The 23,168-nt window shown below is 35.4% G+C and overlaps 1 protein-coding gene across 1 annotated transcript in view; it reads left to right on the plus strand.

The window, feature by feature from the left end:
* Positions 1 to 23,168, plus strand: part of LOC145692571 (inter-alpha-trypsin inhibitor heavy chain H4-like) — a 123,469-nt gene continuing 100,301 nt past the window's right edge. Inside the window, exons 1-6 of the mRNA XM_081767881.1 lie at positions 1 to 14; positions 963 to 1,073; positions 4,761 to 4,899; positions 10,711 to 10,825; positions 17,121 to 17,299; positions 21,412 to 21,612. Of these exons, the coding sequence (XP_081624007.1) occupies positions 1 to 14; positions 963 to 1,073; positions 4,761 to 4,899; positions 10,711 to 10,825; positions 17,121 to 17,299; positions 21,412 to 21,612 (759 nt within the window). The remainder of the gene's footprint in view (positions 15 to 962; positions 1,074 to 4,760; positions 4,900 to 10,710; positions 10,826 to 17,120; positions 17,300 to 21,411; positions 21,613 to 23,168) is intronic.

A 23,168-nucleotide genomic window follows, 5' to 3' on the forward strand; every position in this document is an offset into this window, starting at 1 on the left:
ATGACATTTCAAAGGTAATAGACTGCCTTTCTTACAAAAGTTTCGCTAATTTAGAAATATACACGCCGTCGTTGTGGCATGATTTTGGTTGTTATAATTTTATAAATTTGAATTTACCTGAAAGATTAAATTGTAAGAATATTTGGTTGCTATATATTGAAATGCCATAAGCTGTAAACTTATAACAATTAGGTCTATAAGATTTACAATTGCACTGCGACCATTATACAACGGTTCCTTAAATTAGTGCTATTCTGGTCATAAAAGCAGCAAGTTTTCTCAGAAATGAATCAAATTAATTAAAATTCGAATTGATAATCACCAAAACTTTAATTTTGTTAATTATAAATATTTGATTTATTCAGCATTAAAAACCGTTAGTTGAAGTTTATCTAGCGGGCATAGAGATAATTTCACTATCGTTCGTGTTTCATACTTGAAAGATGCTAACTTCCTCTAATCCTACCAGAGATTTTTTTTTATCAAGGTTTTGTTTATTTAGTTTCATATGCGAAGCCTGACGAAACTTTAAATATAGATCATGGACGACTATTTTCACTTCTTTTCCATTGTTGTTGTTTGTTAATGATTTAAATATAAATGTACTTTGCAGACTGTATTTGGAAATTGTTAAGAAATTGATAAGAAATATGTGTCAATGTGATCAATATGCTCTACCTAAGTCAAAGATGTTATAAAATAGAGGATCTACCTTTACAACAAAATCGTGAAGTTTCGCCATTCCTACTTCGCTCGCTCCACCCAATAAGATAGCAATGTTTGGAACCAACATTCATGGCTGTATCGAGAGTAGCCAATCAACGAGAGCAGACGTGTCGATGCTAGGCTGTTTCTTGGCTTTATTGAGTTAATGGGATCAAGATACATATGGGCAGATCCTTGACCTAAATAGTGTTGTGTTCTTCAGAGTAACGGTGTAATAAATTGATTTTTCTTTCCAGAATAATTGAAGATAAAATATTCAATGCGTACGTCCAGGAAAAAGAAAAGGCTCGTCAGGAATATGCCCAGGCTATAATGAGTGAAAAGACAGCTGCTTATATTAAATTGAAGTAAGTAAAAACTTATTCATATGTAATATTTGTTACAAACTTAATGTTTCTCTGTACGAACTTTATCTATGTGTAAAGGAAGAGAAGGAGTCCATAAAAGAAAACGTTCATCACTTTAAAATAACGTCGCCAAGAGCAGAGATAACTTGCAAAGCGCTTGCTCTAAGTTTGCATTGCAAGTTGGCCAAGCTTGCGTCTAGCTTGATTGGAAAACATGCAAGCATGCCGCAAGCTGGATTCGAATAACTAAGTTACATGGGGCAACCTTGCATTCAGTGTTCCATTCAAGCTTGACACAACTATTTTATGCTGTTGGCAAGTCAATATCCAATGAACGACTAGTGATGTTATGACGCTCTGCGAAGGGTCTAAAGCATAAAATAGTTGCTTTACAACAAATGGCAGATAAAAAGCACGCGTTGAAAGTGCAAGTGTAAAAAGCCAAAAGCCAAGCAACGCGCCAACTTGCCGAAGGCTTTCTTGTTACTTGAGTCACATTATCACACCACAATTGAGCAGCTCGAAGGAAGATAATGGAAAAACAAAATTTTCTAACTTCCGTGTAAACTGGAAAACAAAGTTCAACATTCAGATGGAATGCAATGCAATGGCAATATCAAACAATCTTTCCCTGTTATTTCCACTTACATTTCCGAACGTAAACCACCTACATACTTTTCTGTGATCCAGTCCCAACTCATTCTACCTAAAAACCCAAGCTCACCAGAAGTAGCCTTTACCATTATTTTTTCTAGAGTAATTCAGTTATTTCATGAATTGGAATCTTTTCTTCATTTTTTTGTATGATGACACAGTGTTATATGCATAATCTACATTTAAAAAAAAAAATCTTCGAAAGAAATAAGTAGTGCAAAATTTCACTATTATCACTATTTTAAACTGTTGAATATACTGCGTAAAGGGAAAATATACCCTGAAAAGAAAACTCGATAAAATTGTTTTGATTTTGCTAGCCAATGGGGAAAATACCCCTCTAGAAAATGGCCTAGAAAAAAATAACGGTACAATATATATAATACAGCTAGGTAACGGTACGGCTTAGGTTAGATTGATTTAGGTTAGTTTAGGTTACGTTAGATTAGGATTTTTGGGTTTGGGAGACCAGAATTCTTTGCTTAAAATTCGTACTCTCTTCTCATATTTTCTGTTTTTGATAGTTTAGGCTAGGCTAGATTATGTTAGTACTTAGTAATTACGCTTAAGTAACGTCAACTCATTTCTCCTCTAAACATGGTGTTTTTACCTGATTTCCCAGCCCCCAGTTCCAAAATTATCCCAAATTTCACTATTATCACTACTTGAAACTGCTGAATATAGCCCTACTGCGTGGAGAAACAATGTACCCTGAAAAGAAAACTAAAAAAAAAATGGTTCTTGATTTTGCTAACCAGCGGGGAAAATGACCCCGAAGAAAATGGCCTTGAAAAAATAACCCTCAAGTACATTTATACTAAATATATACAATTTCCACAGAGAAAAAAATTGAATAAATTATTATGTATTATCAAAAGAACAGGGGTAATTATATAAAGAAAAGAATTAGGAAAGTTATAAAAAAAAGGAAAGAATTGATTATGTTATATTATTACAGAAATAGGCAAGATTAAATTAAGAACACAGAATTTAATACACTGTAAATATTAAATTACAACAGCTCTTACCCAAACTTTTGTACGGACATTCCACTTCCAGTAGACATTTACTTCAATTTGAAGTCAATTCATTCTTTAATATTACTAACTCGCCGACAAGTACGAAAGACAAGACTTTAAAATAACTTTTTGAATGTAGCCACAAAAATGTCACTATGAAACCTAATACATTCCTTTACACAAAACTATTTACTTGTAATCCACGAGAAAAAAAATACATCTATATACAAAGGTCACTATGAAATACAGCCATATATTCAACGGGATAAACTTTTCAAGATTTGCCCATTGATCGAAGAACTAAACAAAAATTTTCTAAAATTTGGTGTCCTCTCTGAAAAAATTTGAGAATTGATGAACAAACGGTTCGATATTACGGGCGTTATTTCAAGCAATTTATAGGTGGTAAGCCTGTTAGGTTTCGGTTCAAACAAACGAATATATATATTGCTCAGAAACAGGTTATTGGTACAAGATGCAGGTGTATGACGGCAAGTCGAAGGACCCTGAAGATGATGACACAAGTGTGTCTGAACTTGGGTCATCTGTTGTCCTGAGAATGATTCATATTTTCGAAAGATCAAAGACAAACAAACTTTAACAATTTTCTTCACGGGATTTTCTTTGATGAAACATATGTCAGAGGAACGGGATGTCAGAGAAACCGGAACTGTTCGGAACAGGGCGTGGAATATTTGACTACAAATTTGACTCGCAGAGTGAAATTTAGCCTGTCAGCCGGAACAACAACTGTATGAGGTTACTATTCAACCATGAAACTATCGAAACTCTATCGCAAGTGAAGTCATGGCATAAATCTGAAAAGAAAGATGTTCACATCTCTCAACCCTAAACTGATCACAGAATATAACAAGTATACGTGAGGAGTTGGCAAGATGAATTGGAACGTCCGAAAATAAGGGGTAAAAAATAGTACTTGCCTTTGTTTGGTAATAAATGGGTTCGCTGTATATCTATCACCTCCTAAACCCCTACCGATTATGTGCTATGATCATTCTGCCTTTTCCTTGATAACTGTGTGTTTAATATAAAATTAAATGAATCAGTGAATGTGTTATCCCTGACCATACATAATTTTATATACCCCTTCTTGATAATATATGTCTCATTTATCCGAAGAAATGATACAATTCTTTAAGCAGAAGAAATTTAAAAGACTACTGCCGCTTGTGTTAACACTAGTTTCCCTTTAAATCGCTTTTAACTAAAGGTCAGTCTATAATTAATTTTCCTGTGTGTAGCTCTTAGCAATTTTTATTTCGTATTCAAAACAATATATCTTTGGTTCAGCTGTAACGATATTATGAAATCCAAGGGTTGATTTGATGCTTTATACTGTAGGTCATTTTAATCAAATGCTGATCCACATTTGGAAATGTCCTAGCTTAAACGATTATTAGATCTGAATCTTCAATTTAAAATTTATATATTAGACTTGCTACAGATTGAGGGACAAGCCTGAAATATACATGGAAACCAGGAAATTCGACATTTGGAATAGGTTGAATATAGACTTGTAGATCCCAATTGAGAGACTTGTCACAAGTCTGGTAGTTCTGCCGTGCAAGGTTAAATTTATTTTTGGTCTGTTGTGTTGTTACTGTTCATGTCATTTATTTCTGTGGGATTATATTAATGATGTGAAACAAATTATTAAAGATACAAAATAAATATAAGGTCTATTGATGAACTTCGAGAAAGTAATCACAATTCACCTTTGATAATGTAATACATGACATTCTTCAGCCTACATGATTATTGTTTGGAAATCCGAGGAGGAGCATGTGTAGGCATACCGAGAGTTTATTGTACAAAGCTTTAACCTCTGGTAGATCTATACATTTGAATCATATACATGCATTGTTGTATATTGTAGTTTCATTTTGCAAACCTCATTTGTGGTCGTCATGTCTGTATATCTTCTCTGATTTATTTATGACGACAATATTAACGAATTGATAATAAAATACTTGTGCATATATTTCATTTTCAGTGCACGAGGTACGAATAACTTTAATGTTTCTCTCAATATTGAACCATTAAATAATATCACTTTTGAGTTAATGTATGAAGAACTTTTGGAGCGCCGTCTTGGCCACTATGAACACGCCATTAACCTAAACCCAGGACAGGTAAGTGACCCTGCATGTTTTCTTATTTATTTCTCTTAGAACAATCTTTTATAATCTACTGATGTGTGATATTGGGCCATCGTTTGTTCTTCCTATTCTCAGTAAACAAAACAAATAGTCACCAGAGCAGTCGAGAAACGTGGTTAGGTAAAGGCAATGTTGGCAGGCAAACAAGAACATTAATAGCAAATTCAATTGTTTTGAAAATACACCTCTCCTGAATGTATAACTATTCATGCTCCTAACACTTGCCAACCATACAGCATTAAAATATCCTTTGGCCGTCAATTTCATCCCAGGAAGTCCACGCAACGTCCAATTTTTGCCAGTGAACCTTCCATAGAAATTCAGATGTCCGTTTATGTCACAGAAGCGGAAATTCCTGCGAGATGTTTATGAGGCTTTGTTAGATAAAAACAGAACAACTTTTTGACATCCAAATACTATCCCAGAGCTCATTCGTGGCTAAGCGGTTAGCATGCGCGCCTTTGGCGCGGGAAACCCGGGTTCGATTCCCGGCGGGAGCTCATGTGGTTCGGATTCCACGTTAATCAGTAGGTCCACGTCTCATATAGCCTCGCTGCTGAACGGGACGTAAAACTCAAAAATCAATCAATCAATCAACCAAATACTATCCCGTAAGGGACATAGTAATCCGGTTATTTTCGATATCTTCAAGTTTCTATTGCAACTCTCGAAGTCCTAGGACACATAATGGATTTCTAAGATGTCTTTTAGACACGTTTCTCAATGTGAGTTCACATTTCTCCCCCTTCTCTTACTCCTTTTCTTTGCTGAACTTCATGGCAGGCGAACTGTCCCTCAACACAAGCAGCTGCCATCACAAGTGACAACGTCTTTCAGTGCTAAGCACCTTGACCCACAGAGCAGTCTCTGCAAGTAACCAGGAAAGTTTAGAAAAGGAATTCAATCATCTGCGTTTGAGGCTAGAAGAGAATAGCTACAGTCTTACAGATATCAACATGGCCATTTTTTTTTAAAAAAAAAAGGCCATTACTTCCCAATAGAAAGTGATCAAAAAAGTCAAGAATGAGGATTTTCTCTCTACTACCATATTGCCTTTCATCGGTCATGCCTCTAGCAAACAGGCGAATACTCACTAAACATAGTAGAAAGTTATTCACAAACCTCCAGGCAACATCAGATCGTTAATCAAACCAGTGAAAGATAATGTTCATCTGTGCACTCCTGGAGTTTATAGTATACCACTAAATATGTCAGATCATACATAGAGCAAACTGCTCGTACCATAGAACAACGGTGCAAAGAACAAAACAGCTACATAAGACTTCACCATTCCGAAAAGTCAAAACTACCATAGCATAACTTAGAGCTGAGACACAGAATCGATTTTTAAAATACCGTGATAGGAGTCAAGTGCAGCAATTTTCGGGACAGAATAATAAAGGAAGCCATAACCATCTCACGAGAGAAACAGGCTCAATAGAGACAATGGGTTTCAACTTTATCCTATTCTGGTTGGCCCTTTTCAGGAACAAAAAACAAGGTTCAACAAAGCCATTCCTCATAGTCACAGCAACAGACAATCAGGAGCCAGCATTCCTCTCAGCCAATCACTGATCTCCATTCATATCTCCGCCCCTGGATAGTAACCATAAATAATACACACATATTTCCGGTCTCTTCATCACAATCCCTGTAGCTGAACGCAATATCTGCAATCGAAACTTCGGATGACAATGTCTTCATCTGGCTGATAGTCCGGGAAAACTTACCAAGTTCCGGAAGTCCTTTGTTAATTTGTCATTTTTCTTTCAAAATAGTCTTTCGAAAGGAAACGTCCCGAACTATCGAATAACTACGGTTTTTATTACACAGTTCTTCTGAACCAGTCTCAGCCATTAATTGGCGAAATGTATCAGAAATCGGGGAATTCCAGCATGGAATATCACAAAACGCTACATCTATAGTGCGTTGGCTCCTAATAGCTTCTAGGCAAGTCGATTCTCTTTCGGTAGCGTAATTTTCAGCAGTTGCAGACGATCCAATGTTCGCTGGTGATAGCTGTTCTTATGTTCCTTTTCACAATCTGAGATATCTCCGTTATTATCATTATGATAATCGGTAACTCTAACAAGACTTTTGTTATCACATGATGAACTTGTAATAGGCAATGGTTCATTCTTGATCTCACTTTCTGAAGCCAGAAGTAGCGGAAGAGATTTTAAACTGATCGTAGCACTATTTTCAAGATAGTTCTCTAGCATATGTTTGAGCCAACCAAATATCCCACTAACCTAACAGCATCTTGCATTAATTGTAAGTTTCAGATGTACTTCTAAATGACCTGGAAGCTTTTAATGTTTTTCTGTGCGGTTTTTTTGTTTGTTTGTTTGTTTGTTTGTTTTTCTGCTCCATTGGGATATTGACGCTTCATCTTAAGTGAAAAAAGAATGATACTAGCACACTATTTGTCACAAAAGGTAGCAACGGAAGGAAATCTTAAGACTACAGAATGTCCATATCCAGCACTACCATTAGAAATTGCTGCTAAGGCTTAGTATTTAATATTTAATACGATATTACAATAAAAATGAAAAATGTTGTCTAGTATCGTGCAAACAATGGCAGACGATTATTTCTCATTAGCTTCAAAGCCCGTTGTTTCACCAATTTCTGTCTGTCAAGTTATTCCCACTTCCCAACTAGATCTACCAAGCCAAGAAAAATTTCCAATAACCTACTTCGTATGTCCCATGATTATTGTTTCATAGTTACTAATATGGTTGACAGAGTAAGTTTAAACAGTGTCCGCCTTACGCAGAGTCGTTTTGACGTATGGTTAGCTTCATACTAAAGGCCTGACTACTGCATGAAACATATGTTAGTCAAACCCTTTAGTATGGCACTAATCACGCGTCAGAACGACTCTGCATAGGGCACTGTATGTTTATTGAAGATTTCCTTGCCGCTCAGTTCGATGCAAATAAAACTGAAAATATCGTCCGAGCCCTTTCCAATTTACAATGTCGATGGTAATGCATACAGATGCAGTTTAACAGCAAGTAGCAAATTAGATAAATATTATATTTCAATGACACTATGTCTAACTTGTCCATCAAATGTATCTTTTTCTACTGTCACAAGTGAGACTGACACCAATATTCAATCAGGAAAACAGTGAATGAACGGGTGAAGTCAGGAATGGGACAGGAAATCGGGATTGCTCAGGATCAGCTAGGGTGACACCAGTTTTCCAGAAGTATTTTCCGTCTTCGTCATTAACCCTCTATTAAAACTGCAAGTGGTCCAAATGAACCATTTCCGGTTTCAACATTTGTTGCCATGGAACAAAAATGGTAATATGTAGTGACAAACAGTTTCCTGTAATCGACTCAGAATGTCAAGAAAACATTTCATCACAACTCATAACATTCTACCGAAACCGGAAGTGGTTGAAATTTACTACTACGTCCGTTTCAATAGTGATTTCCATAGAGACAAAACCGTAAGAGATTTCGAGATGTGCTTTTTGCAGTTGATTCGGCTTAACGAGAATATGTTCCATCTCTTCCGTTAACCTTCTATTAAAACCGGAAGTGGTTCCAATTAACTATTTCCTGTTTCAACGTTTATTTCCACACGAAAACGGTAATACATAGCAACAAAAGGATCGTTACAATGGATATCACAACCATCCAAATATCACAACCATCCAACTATCACAACCATCCACTATCCAACTATCACACTCTAACACTATATCGAATTTAGAAGTTGGTGAATTTACTAACACTTCTGGTTTCAATGCTGATTTTCGTAGAGCAAAAACTATAAGAGGTATTAAGTAGCGGATATTTACAATCGATTCAATGTCCTAAAAATATATTGCGTTACCTCTCTTAACTCTATAATCAAACTGGAAGTGGTTGAATGCTACAATTTTCAGTTTCAACCTCTCTCTTAACCCTATAATCAAACTGAAAGTGGTTGAAAGTTACGATTTTCGGTTTCAACCTCTCACTTAACCCTATAATCAAATTGAAAGTGGTTCAAAGTTACGATTTTCGGTTTCAACCTCTCTCTTAACCCTATAATCAAACTGAAAGTGGTTTAAAGTTACGATTTTCGGTTTCAACCTCTCTCTTAACCCTATAATCAAACTGAAAGTGGTTTAAAGCTACGATTTTCGGTTTCAACCTTTCTCTTAACTCTATAATCAAACTGAAAGTGGTTTAAAGCTGCGATTTTCGGTTTCAACCTTTCTCTTAACTCTATAATCAAACTGAAAGTGGTTGAAAGTTATGATTTTCGGTTTCAACCTCTCTCTTAACTCTATAATCAAACTGAAAGTGGTTGAAAGTTATGATTTTCGGTTTCAACCTCTCTCTTAATCCTATAATCAAACTGAAAGTGGTTGAAAGTTATGATTTTCGGTTTCAACCTCTCTCTTAATCCTATAATCAAACTGAAAGTGGTTGAAAGTTACGATTTTCGGTTTCAACTTCTCTCTTAACCCTATAATCAAACTGAAAGTGGTTGAAAGTTACGATTTTCGGTTTCAACTTCTCTCTTAACCCTATAATCAAACTGAAAGTGGTTGAAAGTTACGATTTTCGGTTTCAATCTCTCTCTTAACCCTATAATCAAACTGAAAGTGGTTAAAAGTTACGATTTTCGGTTTCAACCTCTCTCTTAACCCTATAATAAAACTGAAAGTGGTTGAAAGTTACGATTTTCGGTTTCAACCTTTATCGCCATAGAGCGAACACAGTAAGAGACAGCAAGTAATGGTTTCTTGATGTGGATTCAACATCAGAGGAACAGTTCTATCTTTTGATCTTATTAATCTATTGCAACCAGGAGTTCTAGTTGTACTACAGTACTTCAAGTTTGTCAGTCTACCGTAGTTCCAGACGCTGAATCGGAACTCACTCGTTTATACCTAAGTATATCCAATTAACGTGTCAGACAGCCTGAGACGTTTTACGTTTATTATTAACACTTAATAATGAAATTAAGTAATTAATTTCATTAAAATTTTAGAAATGAACATTCTCGTCTGTTATGAAACTGATATGATTATACTCGAGTCATGGCAACCAAATCGGCTTTTGCAATGAACCAATGACCTCATGACGCGTTGCTGCCATATCTCCAATGAGGAGTTTGTTTTCAGAGAACGAGCCAGGGTTTCCCTCTCACTAAGAATACAAATGTTCGGACTTTTGCGTCACAGTGTTGGCAACGTTGCTGCAAACAGATTGATCGACGTAAAAGCAGCATTCAAGATCAAAACGCCATTTCGATTGTCTCGCACAGTAGAGATTAAATTGTCCAATGCAGCCATTTCCAACTCCTGGATGTATGATAGAAAACGTGGCTTTCAGAGGCCCGAGAAAGAGAACAAGTGTTTGACTAGCAAATAATCAAAGAGTAGCGTATCTGCAAAACAACCCACTAGGCCTTGTTTGCCTGCCACCACTATGATATATCAACGATAACTTTGCTGCCTCCTCCTTGCTTTCTATGAGTAATTTATTAAGAATCCGAGTAGAAAACTGTGACGTCAAGGATCTCTCAGTTGGATATTATTATTCCAGTGTCTATTCGGTATTCCTACGACTCTTAATTCAGATCTTTAGTCTTCTAAAGTGAATAAGAAAATTCACATTACTTCGAGATTGAGTTTCACTCGTTTCAGAAATATTTGATTATTATTTATCCTCAGTTTCAACAAAATCAAAAATAAATGAATGACAAAAGATTTTAGATACTAGAGTGTTTTATTAAAATATAAAACTTAAAAATATGTTGTTTTTTTTTAAGGTAGTCCCTGTCCTTAATGTCACAGTCATTATCAAAGAAACTAGAGACATCACTTATTTTCACATTCCTGATTTGAGAACTGGACTGGAGGTAACATCAGATGATGAATCAAATCGTAAGTCATTTATTTAATTGATATTTATTCTTTTAACTTGGTAGGTGAATTAAGACATAGCTGAGTTTCAGACAATGTTATTCAGGCCATCTCCGGTTCGGTTAATTAACTATACGAGGTGTCTTCAAAAAGTATCGAACCTTAGATTGGCAAAAATACAGCTCACAGATGACGAGAAGAACCCTAGCAGAAGTAGTGTGACGTAGGTATGGGCTCGCCCACTTTTCGCATGGGGGTTTCAAATGACACTACGGAATAGCACATATATAACTTTACCCGGAATAGCAGACGACATCTAAGTATAGACCAAACCTCAAAAACCGAAAATGGACTTGACCGTGTCGTTGACCTTTCCCCGCTTCCCCTGCTTTAGGGTTCTTCTCGTCATCTGTGAGCTGTACATTTATTGATTTGGAAATCTAAAACACTAATTCCTTTCAAAGTAGTCTCCTTGGTTGTGTACACACTTCTTCTAGCGCTTCCGCCATTGTTGGGAACAGTTCTGGAAAGCAGTTTTTGGAATGGTGAGCAACCGTGCCGTCGCATTCTGCAAGATGTCTTCTCTTGACTCAAATCGAGTCCCTTTTAGTGAAAATTTTCAGCTTGAGAAATAACCAAAAGTCATACGGAGCCATGTTGGGTGAGTAGAGAGCCTGACAATATACAGGATGGTTGTGTTTGGCGATGAAAGCCAGAAATCCAATTTTGCGGACGCTTTTCTCATGCCCAAATTCTCGTTCAAAATTGAACGTACCGATCCGATTGAATGGTTACTGCTTGGCTATCGTTCAAGCTTTTGGCAAAATTTGATGCAAAATCTCTTACGTTTTTCTGTCAAAAATTGAAACGTGACGACCGCTCATGACACGTCTTCACTCGTTGGCCGACTGCTAGCGACTGACGCAACGCTTTCTGCGGGCGGGAAAAATTCACAACTGCGAATGAGTGTCCCCTCTACATTTACACTGAAGAAAATATCCCGCGTTTCATCAGTTCACGCGGGAAAAATTAAGGCTCGATACGATTTGAACACACCTCGTAGGTTGAGAAAATTACTCGGTTCAACTCTGGATACATTCGGTTAATTGAGCTTAGATTATGTTAGATCAGCTTAGTTTTGTAAGTGCTGCTTAGGTAAGTTAGCCCCAGTCAATTAGATTTAATTTAGAATATATTAGATTTGTTATGTGCAGTTTACATTAGCTTCCATTAAGATAATTTAACTTAGGTTAGGTATTATCTTATGTTACTTAAGTTTAGATTATGTTGGCTCAGCTTAGGTTTAGTAAGTGCTGCCCAATTTCGGATAAGTTAGCTTCGGATAATTATTTTTAGTTAAGAATATAGTAGCTTTATTAAGTGTAGTTTAGATTAGCTTCAAATAGGTTAATTTTGCCTTGGTTAGGTTACCTTCGATTAGTTAAGTTTAGATTACGTTAGCTCAGTTAAGGTTTTTTTAAGTGTAGCTTAGGTGAAGTTAGCTTCGCTTAGTTAAGTTAAGAATATCTTGCCTCATCTTAGTTTTGGGATTTTCTAGCATTTACTCTATATCGTCTTCTCTAAGCCCACATGATTTGCCCTGTAAATGCAAATTACTCAGTTGACTCGGTGTTAATTTACTGTTTCTACCTTTAATTTTCCTAACCGCAAATTCTAAAGTAAAACTGAAAAGTAATTGCTAAAAATTGTCTCCTTGATTTTGATTGGGAAATATAGAATCAAATAGGTATGGTATTTCCCGAGTATGTGAAGATGCACGGTTTGTTTTATTTTCTTTAAGACTTATTATCTAGTTATTTGTATTATTGTCGGTAACAGAGTCATTAACTTTCATGTAAGTAATTATAAATTTAATTTGAAATTTTGTGTAATTAAATCTGAAGAATGGATGCCATGTTGACTGTTTACGTATCCCAGCTTTCGCGCAAGCATGTAGCGAAAGGTTTGTACATCGGGAGAAATTTTCGTTATGGCGGAATGTTTAAACCGTTAAGTAGTTCGTTGTAATTTAAATACCAGAAATACAAAACATTAGTTTTGAAGAAATGGTACTTCATGTTTTGAGATATGGTAGTGTAACTCCATTAAATTAATTTCTTTAATTTGTGATTGCACTAATTACTTGGAGTGGTCTTCTGGTATGTGAGAATAGCTACTGAATGATATTAGCTTAGCAATGCACTAGTGATAAATATGTTTAGGACAGCAAAATATTTGAGAAGTATTACAGGGTCTGTTCTGAAAGTAAGGAGTCTGAGTATAGAAAACACACTTTATTCGACAAAATTTTTAATACTCCTAGTTTGCAGACGTCTTGGAAGTATTTTTCTAGAATCTCGTTCACCAACTTTGTCGTGGCTCTTTGTACGTCTTCCACGGTGTCGTATCGGTGTCCTTTCAACGCGTTTTTCGTCCTGGCAAACAGAAAGAACTCCTGGAGCAAGATCAGGGCTGTATGATGGCTGTGGAAGTATGGTTATGCCTTTTCCGGCCCAAAACTAATTTGCACTCCTTGCACAGCTGCAAATGTTCAGTTACAATTTCATGAATTTGCGCTTTCAAAATCCCTAACTCTTCTGCAATTATACGAACTCATAAACTCCAATCAGTGTTCAATAAAGCATGCGCATACACTACAAATACATTAACGTATGTAACCGTAATCGATGGGCCTCTGGACCATTCCCCACGTAGACGTCTTCTTGTCTGTTTTCTAGAGGCGTTGTACAATGTGAATACTCGCTATTTGTACAATACAATACATACATGTTATCTTAGTCATCTCGAACATCTCGGTAGGAGACTTCGTGTGTTTAGGGCAAACGTTCGCTGTATATCGCTACTAAAACGTTTGATCATTGCTGTAACCCAGCGACGAAACAATTGTACACTCTCGAGCCTCAACTGAGCTCTATTGCGTTATGAAGCTAAAAGTTCCCCTACTTTCCCCTGCCAACCGGTTTCCCCATCAAGTACACGTGCACATTACGCCACGACTCGTCTTCTTATTAGAGGGTTACGCACTCTCTGTGGCATATCTTATTTTTGGGACAGACCTTGTATTTACATACAGGAAGTAAATGTGATGTCTGTGGCAATTAGCATAAGTTATTGCTAATATTCGGCTAATGTTGGAAACAGGTAGTTAATTTATTCTTAAAATTCTCTTTATTACTTGTTTTGTGGAGACCACACCTGCACTAACTTTACAGTCTTCTTGGGAATTGTAGCTTCTTCCAAGCAAATGTAATGACCTTTAATTTTAACTCCCTTAAAATTCATAAATTATTGATGAACCGTACCATTACACTCAATTCTCTTTTTATGACTCGTCTGATGTAGAGCATCGGCTTAATGTTAACCTGTCCATCTGATCAATAAACTCAAAAGGTACTAACCTTGCCCTTTTAAACTATTATACTTTGTTCACAAAAATAATGTTAATCCTCGAATTTTCGCAGGCAGGTTGTCAAGTCATAGGTAGGGAAAGATTTTAGTGTAGGTTGGATTATGGAATTAGGTATATACATTTAAAAATGTAATATTTTCACTACTCAATATAATATTCATGCTTCTTCGTAGCATATACATCTTAAAACTAGGAGACCTCTCGATTCAGCCTTTCTGCTCTCATTTTTCCCAGGATACTTTGCGGTCGGTGACGTCACGTGGAGATATCGCCAAGGATGTTATAAAATTGAGGTTCTGCCCATATCGCAAAATCGGCAGAATCGCAAAATCACTCCCATATGTGTAGCATGTAACCATTGTATAATACAAATCTGAAACAACAACCTAAATATAAATAAACGACAGACACATTATATGTCTTCATATGAAGATCGGAATATGAGCCAACATATATGACGGAAACGAGAGTAGCCAATCAGACATGCCAATGCTAGGTTGTATTATGGCTTCATTCAGATAATAGGATGAAAATACATATCGACAGATCCTCTATTTTGTAACATCCTTGGGTATGCGAGGTATTGCTCAAGAGAAGAAATGAAATACTGCATACGCAATTACGCTAGTTGGCATACTGCTTCAAGATGTGCAAGTCTCTCCACATGTCGTACGGACAGAGAGCCAATCAGAACGCTAAACGCAAACTGGCGCTACCTGTTATTTTATATACCTTGTCTTAAAACGACCCGTTCGGGAGAGTAATGTTCCCGGACGTACGTTCTTTCGCGCGCTACTCTAGCCAGCTGTTTTACGCGCTATCCTAGCCAGTTGCTTTAAGTTAGTCACAAAATTTTTATAATCGAGTTCAAGGGGAACAAAACGAGCCTTGCGGGGCTTCTAACCTGTTCCTACTACTACTGCTACTACTACTTATCTGCATAAAAGCAAGTAAATCGCTTTTTAATTTTAAAAAGTGTTAAAAATGTAAAAAAAACTTTCCTTGGGCAGGGTTTGAACCCACGCCAAAGCGATATTCGGTCCTAGCATGTAGCGCTAGCACACTCGACCACGAAGACCAACATCAGTAATCGTTTGATTTCTGCTATTTGAATGCAATGTGGCAAGAAATGGATAACGCCAACCAATCAGAACTGTGTATTTCGTTCTTACTTCCAGGAGCATTACTCTCCTGAGTTAGTCGTATCTTAAAACTTTGTGGTTGATGATGGCGGTGTCAATGACGTTATTCCAAATTTATGCTCCGAATTTAACTTAGGAATACGAGAAATTCTTCATTCGAATAAGATGAGTTTTCTATGAAAACTTTTGATTACTTCATACGTTGTACCTTACAATGGTTTTCACAGACCCGATATTGGGGTACCGTTACATTTGGCACGCGAATGTGCTCTTTCAGTGAAGTGTCTCTTCCTTTTCGTCATACCTCTAGAAATACAGTTGTTTTAAAGAGGTCATGATCCAATATATACAGATACCCAACTTATGCAATAATAAACATGGGATGTTTCATGTTTTAATTGTTGGCTTCGAGAGAGTTAGCTCAAGTTAGACACTTAAAAATTAAATTAACAAATTTTACTGTATCAAATGTTTTGAGTTTGAGTTTTGTTGTCTTTATGCAACACCTAGATTATGAAGAACGGGGCCTAGTATTACTATGGGTACCTAACCACATCCGGGGCTTGAATCCGGTGTAGTTGGCTGGTGCACAATCATGAGAGAAGATCTCAACCCTTACAGACATCTTGAAGGCCGTCGTATCTCACCTTCAAGAAAGATGGAACACAGAACCATCCAATTGACCTCGGTTGCTAATGCAGTACTTTAAAAGGATAATGAAAGGAATATAACGAAACACAGTACTTTAAAAGGATATGAAAGGAAAATAACGAAATAAAGCACTTTAAAAGGATAATGAAAGGAATATAACGAAACACAGTTTTTTAAAGGATAATGTAAAGAAGATAACGAAATACAGTACTTTAAAAGGATAACGAAAGGAAAATAACGAAATAAAGCACTTTAAAAGGATAATGAAAGGAATATAACGAAACAGGTACTTTAAGAGGATAATGTAAGGAAGATAACGAAATACAGTACTTTAAAAGGATAACGAAAGGAAAATAACGAAATAAAGTACTTTAAAAGGATTATGAAAGGAAGATAAGGGAAAACAATGCTTTAAAAGGATATGAAAGAAAATAACAAAATAAAGTACTTTAAAAGGATTATGAAAGGAAGATAACGAAAAACAATACTTTAAATATTATGAAAGGAAAATAACGAAATAAAGTACTTTAAAAAGATGAAAAGAAAGTAACGAAAGAAAGTACTTTAAAAGGAAGAAAATAACAAAATAAAATACTTTAAAAGGATAATGAAAAGAAAATAACGAAATAAAGTACTTTAAAAGGATAATGAAAAAATAACGAAATACGATCCTTTAAAAGAACAATGAAAGGAAGATAACGAAATACAGTACTTTAAAAGGATAATGAAAGTAAGATAACGAAATATTATTGTACTTTAAAAGGATAATTAAAGGAAGATAACGAAATGCGATCCTTTAAAAGAATAATGAAAGGAAGATAACGAAATAAAGTACTTTAAAAGGATAATGAAAGTAAGATAACGAAGTACTTTATTTTAAAAAGATAATGAAAGGGACAAGATAAATCCTCAACTTTGATCGTGGTTGGAAGAAAACATAAATCATAAAACTTCAAAAATACTTCGTTTAGTTAAAAAATAACACCAGTAATTGCAAAATTAATATTAAATAATATTATTATAATTATCATTAATAGTTGTATCTTATCAGACTTACGTATATTTACTCATCTGTATTTCTCTCTTTCCTCAGAAGTGGATCTGATAGCGATAGTAAATAGAATATCAGATAGGGAGATAGAAGTAAGATTCAATCCATCAAATGAAGATCAAATTTCACTCTCCGAAACACACAGCTTACCACAAGGGACTCTTGGACAATTCGTTGTATTGTACGATGTATCAAGAAACACAAATGTAGGAGAAGCGTTGGTAACTAATAGTTCTATAATTTTACAATTCATTTTATATTTAATTTTAAATAGTGCATTAAAGTAATTTATAATGAAAATACGCATTACATATTTCAATACTTTTTTTTAATTAACTGACTAGAAGGTAAAAACAAATACTTATAATAATAATTTTTAAAATAAAGATGATTGAAGTTTGAAAATTTGGTGATACAATTGAACACATCGTCAGATTTATATATTTCGGCATATAAAACTATCTGCCAAAGAAATTGCTATTACAAAATATCTAGTTCAGAATATGTTATAATAACTATTTATAAACTGCTACGTATATTACTGTTATAAATATTGTATAGCAAAATATCATTTTTCCATGTCAATAAACGAAATTCTCTGAGATTCTAATTTACAGCACAACATTAGCATAAGTACTGTTCATAGGTGAGCAACTCGGGCCAACAAAATGAAATGACCACCTTCCGGTAAAATTGAATTATTAGGTGGAATGGGTTACAATCAAACCACAGAACAGTATGTAGGTAGTTTTATTTTGGAAATGTGCCTGCAGATGGCGCAGAGGAAGCTTGTTTTGTGTGTGTCATTGCGTTGAGTTACATGGGAATAGTCAGTTTACTCTGAAGTTAGGAAATGTGATATTCAATAGTACAACAACAACAACTACTACTACTACTACTACTATTAATAATAATAATAATAATAATAATAATAATAATAATAACTATTATTATTATTATTATTATTATTATTATTATTATTATTATTATTATTATTATTATTATTATTATTATAAGCATGTACGTGACTTGGGCAAATAAAAGTGGCCCAGAGAACAGAGTTCCAGGGTAAAATTATAATTTGTAACTGTTTCGGATATCTAGCATATCCTTCTTCAGACACGATCGAAATTCTATCGTGTCTGAAGAAGGATATGCTAGATATCCGAAACAGTTACAAATTATAATTTAAAATAAAGTAAAGTTTTAAGCTTTGGTCAGTGTCTCTTTTGTTATAGCAGATGTTGAAAATGACCACCATTCATCTCTTGCAGTGGCGTAAAAATAGTTTTTGGCGCCCGTAGGCAAAATTCCTAGTGGCATCCCCTCACCCATCCAATAGGCCCCATGCATGACCATCTATAACTTATGCATACGCGCAGAAACGGCCATAAACCGAAAATTATCAGTGTGGCAGTATTGACAGTTTTTCTTTTTATGTCGTTGTGGTATGTCTTTTAAAAGTAAACCGGATATTAAAAATATACTCATGTAAAATTCGGACTCTTTTCAGTGGTAGTGTAAATAAACAGTAATGTATCAACCTGTATTACCAAAAGAATTTCAAATGAGTATATCTATATAGTAAGTTACGATTTACATAATTATAAAATAAAATTTTGAGAAACCGCTTATAAGCATTTTTTTTTATTTTCAGTTTTTTATAAATCGACAAATTGTATACAAAATCAAAAGTGTTTCTTTCTCACTTTTGCTTATGCATATTCTTTTATCAGTTCAGAGATGCCCAATTCATGGGCAAAATTTTCACGGTCAAAGTGTATTTTTGCCGCCCCTCACCTAGTCCGAGCCTATATTTAACATTTTATTACAGTTATATTAGAAAATATGTTTGAAAATTTATTTTGGGGTGCTCGTTTGGGCGCCCCTGATGTTGGCGGCCCGGGCAGTTGCCCGGTTTGCCCGACCCTTGGTACCTCTGCTTGGTTCTGTGTAGATGCGGTACGTGGCAATAGTACTGTGCCTCATTATCATGGCAACATTTTTTAACTAATTTTAACCCAGATCTTATAGGTCATAGAATTTGTCATTATTGTTGAAAGCCTGTTGCGCAGGGGAATTTTATTTAAAGTTAGTAACCTCAGTACATATAATATAGGACTGACATCGTATTAATACAGCAGAATTAATTTCTTATTACACAGTGCCATAACCTCGACGAGTTTGCAGTAATGTCAATAATTTGATACACAAATGTAATAAACTGCGAGTGAAATGAGCAGGAATTTTTATTCTTGCCATGTTCAGAAAAAAAGACCGCGAAAACTTGGTGTTCTATTTATATAATTTGCTTTTTTATTTAAAAACCTCGGGCGCCCCCTAATATACGGAAATTCCCTGCGCCCGTAGGCAATGCCTGCCCTGCCTATTCTATTGCTACGCCACTGATCTCTTGGTACTTTTGGGCTCTGGTCAGCAAGTTGCAGAAGGAAGATCGAAGCTGGGCTGCTGAAATTGCTTCAGTCTCATCAGAAATGTTCTCCTGCAGTTCTTGAAGACTATGAGGGTTGTGGTGATACATCTTATACTTGAGGTCTCCCCTCAAAAAAGTAATCGCACACGGACAATCAGGTGACAGGGGTCGCCAGCTAGGGCCGACACCAGACTGATCTCTGCTGACAACTCTGTCAGGAGTGAAGATTGTGTAAATGTGATCCATGGTTCGGCGGGCTGTATGGGAAGTTGCTCCATCCTGTTGAAAGTAATAGTAAGTCTTTTCCTCCTCCGTCATGTAATGTAGTTCCATGCATACATTCACGTCCAATCGTATCCACTCGTCCGGGCCACTTTTATTTGCCTCACCCTGTATAGAGCACAAAATTGAAGTATATATTGTGTGTCGTAAATAGTATATTGTAAACAGAATTGTAGTAAATAAAAAACATAGCTAAAAATTACTATAGTGTTAGAGTTCAATCATCAAGATTGAGTTATTTGTAAATGTATTATTATTCAAAATTACCTAACTTATACTGCAAATTTGCTTACTTCTTAAATGTATTCCCCACTTCAAAAAGAATGATCGCACTGATTATGGTTATTTTCTAACATTAAAGTCCAACTTCGGGTACTTCGGAAAACAATAAACCGAAAATTCCAGGTTCGAGCATCCAATTCAACCTTCGTAATCGGGAAAATTTGTGCAGATGTGTTTTTCTTCTTCTTTTAAGTGTAATAAGACATGTTGAACCGTTATTAAATGTAAAAAAAAAAAATAGCATTCATTGAAATACTTAATGATACAGTAATTTGAAACTGTGTATACATGTCGGCATTGCCGCTTTATCATTTACGTTTTCATACGTAAAAACTTCCAATTAAAGGAAAAACAGTGAACACAGTTCTCGTATCCATAGTAGATTTTTAAAAAGGACAAAGGAGATACAAACAACTTTTGCAACGGATATGAATGTCAAAGTCTTGGAAATTCAGTTATATTTCTACAGAAGGAGCTCAACAGAACTATTCATGGTAGCTCATTGATAACCAAGGGAATTTTAATCGTGAGTTCGATTTCCGTTTGGATTAAGCTCTTTGGTGTGTATACATGTCGGTATTGCCGCTTTATCATTTACGTTTTCATACGTAAAAACTTCCAATTAAACGAAAAGCAGTGAACACAGTTCCCGTATCCATAGCAGATTTTAAAAAAGGACAAAGGAGATACAAACAACTTTTGCAACGGATATGAATGTCAAAGTCTTGGAAATTCAGTTATATTTCTACAGAAGGAGCTCAACAGAACTATTCATGGTAGCTCATTGATAACCAAGGGAATTTTAATCGTGAGTTCGATTTCCGTTTGGATTAAGCTCTTTGGTGTGTATACATGTCGGTATTGCCGCTTTATCATTTACGTTTTCATACGTGAAAACTTCCAATTAAACGAAAAGCAGTGAACACAGTTCCCGTATCCATAGCAGATTTTAAAAAAAGGACAAAGGAGATACAAACAACTTTTGCAACGGATATGAATGTCAAAGTCTTGGAAATTCAGTTATATTTCTACAGAAGGAGCTCAACAGAACTATTCATGGTAGCTCATTGATAACCAAGGGAATTTTAATCGTGAGTTCGATTTCCGTTTGGATTAAGCTCTTTGGTGTGTATACATGTCGGTATTGCCGCTTTATCATTTACGTTTTCATACGTAAAAACTTCCAATTAAAGGAAAAGCAGTGAACACAGTTCTCGAATCCATAGTAGATTTTAAAAAAGGTGTGTAATATTATATTCCTCAATGCATGTCTCACAGTCTTAAATTTTGATATCATTATGTTAGATAAGGAATTATTATTGATGTATTTTTCAGATGGACTCAGAATATTTCGTTCATTTCTTTTCTCCTTCTGGTCTGAAACCTTTTAATATTCATGCCATCTTTTTGTTGGATGTAAGCCGAGCTATGCATGGGATTAAGCTTGAAATGGTAAAAAAGGCCATGTTACACATTCTAGATATGATTTCAGAAGATAACTACTTCAATATTGTTAAGTTCTCCAATAACGCTGTGGTAAGTTCAAGACTTTTTAATTTTATTGTAAGTTCATCTAGTAGTTTGAGATAGACGTGTTTCTTTTGCGTTACTTAATATATATTTTTTGTCATTTTCGCTACATATTTCTTTCTCTGTTTGTTTGGCCAATTTCCTTCATTTTTCTCCATACTTACCTTTGTAATACGTCTATCCATATTGCTAAAAAAGTCAACAATAGTTTGAGGAAAATTGAAAAGAAAAGAACAACTTTACAAACCTTATTTTCCTTGAAAACAATGAAACAAAGAACAATATCTACAAAATGTTAAACACAGGATCCAACCAAGGATCTTATAAAATAAAGGATCTGCCCTTACAACAAAATCTTGAAGCCATACGTCACAGTTTCGCCACCCCCACTCTGCCCACTCCGCCCAATAGGATCGCAATATTTTGAGCCAAAAATCATGGTGGAAACGAAAGTATCCAATCCGACGATGGCAGAAACGAGAGTAGTCAATCAGACGTGCCGATGCTCGGTTGTTTTTTGGCTTCATCAATTTAATAGGATGAAAATACATATGGGCAGATTCTCTATTTATAACATCCTTGGATCCAACTGTAATATTTTCCATTGTACAGGCTTTGCTGTAGTAGACTTAAATCCTTTCAGTCACGAATTTTTGTTACGTGGCAATAAAAATTATAGACTTATTTTATAACTTTTTTTATTTGACGTACTCAACGTAAAATACATGAAAGTTTTAAATTTCACTTATAGGTTGCAAGATTCGGACCTTGCAATATATAGGATATCATGACTACCATTACCTCGGACAGTCCTATATATAGGACATCGTGACCAGTAGTAACAGTTACATCTAATAGTACAGAATGATGTCCACTGAAGATGAAATTTATTTATACCTTATATTATGTATTTTATTGCGTAATGTCTTACTAATTTATAAGTACATATATAACTAAAGCAGAAATCTTCATATCATACTCATATTATAATATGAAAATCCTCATTCTTCCTTTACTTTCTATGGAAAGAATTAAAACAGTTGTTGCTTTTGGTATGCATAGCGCTATTTACACTTGGAACGTACAATATACAGGGTGGTAGGTAACTCCACCGACAAACTTTGGGAAGTGATTCCTTATATGAAATGAAAGAAAAAGTTCTAATAAACTTGGAACACAAAAAACGTCTCCTTTCAGAGTTATGAAGCGCCGAAAATTCGAAAATTTATGTTTCGAAACGCTCTGCCTTAGAAACTACAGGACCGATCCCAAGCGTTTAAGGAATTATAAAGGAATTAGTATGCGAACTATCTAAATATCCATGTTTTACCATCCTCCGTTATCGGTGAAATGAACCGTAAAAAGGAAATTGAGGTATAGGGATACTCCCTTAAGTACTAATAACGCGTTCGTTTCACCGATAACGGAGGATGGTAAAACATGGATATTTAGATAGTTCGCATACTAATTCCTGTGTAATTCCCTAAAGCGCTCGTTATAGGTCCTATAGTTTCTAAGGCAGGGCGTTTCGAAACATGATTTTTCGAATTTTCGGCGCTTCA

The sequence above is a fragment of the Thermobia domestica genome, chromosome 8 (assembly GCF_964235325.1).
Source record: "Thermobia domestica chromosome 8, izTheDome1.hap1.1, whole genome shotgun sequence".
Taxonomy (NCBI): Eukaryota; Metazoa; Arthropoda; class Insecta; order Zygentoma; family Lepismatidae; genus Thermobia; species Thermobia domestica.